The 5,225-nt window shown below is 42.0% G+C and overlaps 1 protein-coding gene across 1 annotated transcript; it reads left to right on the top strand.

Moving 5' to 3' along the window:
- Positions 1-445: 445 nt before the first annotated feature.
- LOC105049469 (uncharacterized) lies at positions 446-2,548 on the top strand. Its single transcript, XM_010929128.4, has one exon. It carries the CDS (start codon positions 885-887, stop codon positions 1,746-1,748), a length of 864 nt encoding a protein of 287 aa, XP_010927430.1. The 5' UTR covers positions 446-884; the 3' UTR covers positions 1,749-2,548.
- Positions 2,549-5,225: the final 2,677 nt, after the last annotated feature.

Below are 5,225 nucleotides of genomic sequence, written 5' to 3'. Positions count from 1 at the left end.
CCGCCTCTGTTGTATTAGGCTGAAATGCTATGAGCTTTGGAGAGCCGTCTCTTTCTTGATGCAGATGAGGGGCTTCGAGAAGGAAAATTAAGGACTGCAAGGATATAGCAACAAACCCGTAGCATCATATGAACAAGCAAGTTGTGAAAACTGGAACGATATTAATGATATTCAAAGTATTATAGATTAGATAGCACCATACATAGCTAATTATGCCAAGTTAATATTATGGATGTCCGCGATTGACGACATTCCACCTGAGCTTCTAGATTTTTCTTTTCTGATTCATAAAGTTGTATTTACTTAAAATTGGTATAATAAAACTATTTTATCAAAATAAAAAAAAACTCAAAATAAAGGGGAGCACTCAATTACGAGACCCACACATTCATTGTACCAGCCAGCCAACAAATTAGCAGCAGCCTTTATTTTCGTATGCAGTAATTTATAGATATCGAAGGCCTGACATGGCTTGCCATAAATTTCTACAAACAAGTTATAAATTCTTTGGTAGAATGGTAAGGATCCGACCTCTTGCCTTTAATTACTTTCTTATATCGAATCAAAGGATAAATATTTGATTGCATAAATGGTAGGCGACATACATCACATCCCATGTTCTACCTTACCTTACGTCGCTTCCATGATCAGCCAAACGCAAATTCATTACTCAGGGACTTCCAACTCTCATCCAGGTCTTTCAGGCACCAAACCACGCGCTACCTGACCTCCAAAATAGAAATCCCAGAGGAGAGGTCACAAGCGATCTCCAGCTCTCTAAGCGAGGTTGATGCTCTAGCCCAATCGTTATTCTTTAAAATACCCAACATTCTCCTTTATCACATATCCTCCCGCTTTCCCATCTTTAAGGTGTGTCAACGACCATGGAAGAGCCTCTCCTCCATAATCCCTCCTCCTCCACCACCACCACCACTGATGACATGGAGGAAACCTCCTCTCTCTCCTCACTCTCCAGCACTACAACCATCGTTATCCGTCTATCGACGATCATCGCCGTTGCTGCCATCTCTCTCTGGGCGAACTATGAAGCCTCGAAAGGCTTCCAAATCTCCATCGTCAAGGCTGCCGCCGGATCTCACGCCGGCCACCGTTTCAACCTTATGTTCGTCTCCAACGGTAGAGCTGCCCGAATAGTCCACCATGCCGGTCAACTCGTCGAGCGTGCCCTCTATCCGAACAATCTTTATCCCCGAAAGCCGGTCGACCGCGTCACCCTCCGCATGGCCAGCCACAATCTCACCACCACCGTGTCGGTTACCTCCGGCGTTGGCCCCGCCGACTTTATTATCGACTTGAGCCCAAGCCTCATGTCGATGCCTGACACGAACGCAGCTTTGGCCTCGGCGGTGCAGCGGGGCATGGCCCGTGTCTGGCTTTGGGACGGGGGCGGCACGGCACCGGAGCCACTCCTGGAAGCCATGGTGGACTACCTCGCCATGATTGCCGGCTTCGCTTCACCTACTCAGGTAATCACCAATGAAGTTTCCCAGGAAACCGATGGAACGTGCTGGTCGGGGGAATTCTTGCGGCACTGCGAGGGGCGGCGGCAAGGATTCATCGCGAGGTTGAACGGAGCGATGAGAGGACGTTGGTCGGAGGTGATGGTGGATGCGGCGCTGGGCTCGCCGGTCCGGCGGATGTGCGCGGGCTACCGGTCGTCGACAGGTCAGTTCAGGGAATCTTCCGATGCCACGCTGGAATCGGTCGAGTTGAGACAGGTCATGTGAGCTGGAGGGGAGGGCATGGGACTACTGAGAAAAGAATTAAAGTTTTTCTTTCCCTCATCATTCATGATGTGCTGTAAACATCTTACGTCGGTGATCGAAGGAAGCACATTTCGTTCTTTTATCTTAGGAGCTGGCAATCATTATAATATCTTTCTTTCTTTCTTTTTTTTTGATAAGAGGCAATCATTATCAGATCGAGAATAAGTTTAATTCATGCCTCTCTTTTTTTTTTTTCTTTGTGATTTTGTCTCCTCGTGTGATTTTGCATGTGTTTCTAGATTCTTAGAAAAAGATTGCTGCCAACCTTGACAGAGTAAGATAACCACTCTAATGTCTAGATTTCAAATAGGGATTTGATAGGAGATGCACCCTTGTGGCATTTGTTGCTCGTCACGTTGGACCTTGAAACTGTAATTGGTCTGATGTCCATTGGAACATTTAGGTACATGTTTGATTTTCTTTCTTTGGAGAGCTCCGTGCCTGCGTCTTACCTACTCATATACGGTTACATTTGCAAATGGTCTGCTCCAATGCTGCTGCAGTCTCTTCACAGCTGCTCCTTCCAGTGGCAGACACACTCTGTATCTATTTCAAGCAATGGTCGTCCCAACTGCAGCTAATTATTACCACCATCATAGCCACGCCCAGCACCTGTCACTATTTTCTGAAGCTGCATCCTGACTTATCATGTGGCTGCAGGTCCCCCTCCTACTTTGTACAAGTTTGTACTTATTTTTTTTTTTCATATTCTTGTTTGTTTGTGTTTGTGTACTGCTCGTGTAAACAGATCTAATTTTATCTTAATACAACTTCTGGCGACTTAGCCGCAAAAAAAAAAGAAAAAGGAGTTTGTGTTTGGTAGTCTACCCGGCCTGCCTAGGAACTCTAACTAATTTAGCTGAAGAGGAGCTTTGAGCACCATAAATCCAAGCCTAATCCTAGTAGGATTCTATTTTATTTTGTAGTTAGATTTTATGTTTTAGAACTCATCCGTGGAAAAAAAAATGAAGTATGGATTTGGAAAAAAAAAAAATCTCTCTTATTTGATTAGAACTTTGGAAAAAGAGAGATTGAAAGGTAACATTTCTATAGAAATAAATTTTTTATATTTTAAGAGAGAAAAAAGTTCATGTGGTTATGAATTTTTTACTTTCATATGAGTTGAAAATTGTAGTCTTTTATTTTTTCAAAAATATCCTGAAAGCCATCAAAAAATGCATGAAAGGATTTTATTACAGTATTTCTTTATAATATTTTATTATAAAATATATTTTAGATATCTTTTTTCTTTTCTCTTCCATTCGCCCCACCCCGTGCCGCCCCCACCCCTCTCCCTAGCGGTCTTTCCCCCTTCCTCCTGGCGCTCGTTCCGCCTCACCCTATGGTCTTCCCTCCCATCTCCCCTCCCTTTCCGACGATCTCCCTCTCTTCCCTACCGACACTCATGCCATCCCACACCATGGTCTTCTCTCCCCTCCTCCCAACTGGCGCTTGTGCCACCCCTCTCACAACCGCGTTGCCTTCCTGTGGCTCCTTCTTTCTTCTTCCCCACTGCACCCCCAACCCTCTCTTATTTCTTGCTCTCTGCCACAGCCCCCTTTCTCTTCTTTCTTCCTCTCCACTGCAAACCCCCATCTCTCTTCTTTCTTCTTCTCTGGTGCACCCCCCTCTCTTCTTTTTTCTTCTCTACTACACCACCTCTCTTCTTTCTTCTTCTCCACCACCTACTCATGGGTCCTCCACTTGCTGATGCTCCCTCGTCTGCATGGCTCCACCACCGTGCCCCCCTCCCTCACCCACGACACCCCTGTCACCCCCTAGCGGGTCCTCTGCCCATCAATGCTCTATCGTTCGTTCATGATGCCCTGATCAGTGCGCCTCAGCCCGTCAGATCCTCCGCCATCGTCCTTCCCAACTCCCCCACCTTCCGAGGTGGTAGCCAAGGATTTTGAAAAAAAAAATATCATCCTTTACAATATCGAAATAATCTTAAGTTTTGAAATATTTACTGCACCAGCTATGCACATAAGCCCTTCATCCAGTTAAAATCTAAATGGTCCATATCTAATCCAACGATCAGAAACAAATAAAAAATAAAAAGATTAAAATATCTTTTGAAGTACTGTAGCAAAATTCAAAATAAAATGAGCTAAGATCTTTTCTTTTACTAAGGACATAATGGATATTTTACATAATTTTTTTAAAAAATAGATGTTTAACCAAATATAAGCCATCTTGTAATAGTTTATTTTTCTATGGTCAACCAAATATACCAAAACCACCTTTTCAAGCATCATATTCTTAGAAATCAATTTTTTAAAAAAATATTTCAATAAAAAAAAATTCTTTTAACAAACCAAATGAGCCATCAATAGGAGTTATAAAAGGAGAAAGTGGCGTGTAGGGTTAGACTTGGGCTCTAGTTGGCTCAAGGCCCATTGGGTCGGCTTTGGTCTAGGCCTAAATAAATTTAGATCAGATTTAGCCTTTGCAAAATTCTTTGTGCACCGCCCGTGGTATAGAAAATCTGATGTGGAGTGCACCGCTTCATCTTATTAGACTACGTGGTCACTGTTTTTCAATGCGCATTTAATATCCGCAGTTTTATTTTTTCGTTTAAAATTTTGAATGACGAAAATATCTCTTTTCTTTCAAAAAAATTATGATATCCTGTGCTGATATTATAGCATCCTGCATTGAAATTATAACTTTCTGTACAGGATGTCATAATTTTTTCATAGGATGTCATAAAGAGGGAAGGGCATTTTCATCATTGAAAAATATCCCTTCTTGTCAAATTTTCAATGATGAAAATGCCATTCTTTCTTTATGATATCTTGTGAAAAAATTATGACATCTTGTGCAGAAAGTCATAATTTCAACGCAAAATGTCATAATATCAGTACAAGATGTCATAATTTTTTCGGAAGGAAAGGAGTATTTTCGTCATTTAAAATTTTAAATGAAAAAATAGAATTATAGATATTAAATATATATTGAAAAACAATGGCTTTGTGGTCCAATATAATGAAGCGATGTGCTCCACGTCAAATTTTTTACACCGCGGGTGGTGCACAGAGAATTTCTCTTAGCCTTTTAGGCTAGATTTAAGCTTGGCCCAAGTGCGAGCCCATTCATGGCCCATAATGAAGCCTAATTTACTCTTGTATAGCCCATTCACTGGAAGAAGCTGGATTTCTCCTCTTTGGATCAACCTCTCGTACATTGTTGCGCTACAGAGGCCTTTCTAAGGATTCTTTCTAGTATTTTCATTAGGTACTTCTCAGATCCATTCCCATCTTTGCTCATTCTCTTCTTGATTTAATTTGTTGATGAGTTTTGTCACATCCTGAACCCAACATCCAAGTCGGATACGTGATGGCCGCATACTCTTTAGAGCAAGCCCTAAAGAATATGCAAGACCAAAAGTAATTCATTACAATCTCAACATCCATAATATCTGATTTCAATAATAAT

The sequence above is a fragment of the Elaeis guineensis genome, chromosome 2 (genome assembly GCF_000442705.2).
Source record: "Elaeis guineensis isolate ETL-2024a chromosome 2, EG11, whole genome shotgun sequence".
NCBI lineage: Eukaryota > Viridiplantae > Streptophyta > Magnoliopsida > Arecales > Arecaceae > Elaeis > Elaeis guineensis.
This window is presented reverse-complemented; position numbering and strand designations above follow the sequence as displayed.

Coding starts and splice junctions, on each gene's coding strand:
- LOC105049469 (XM_010929128.4), top strand. CDS start 885: ATGGAAGAGCCTCTCCTCCATAATCCCTCCTCCTCCACCACCACCACC.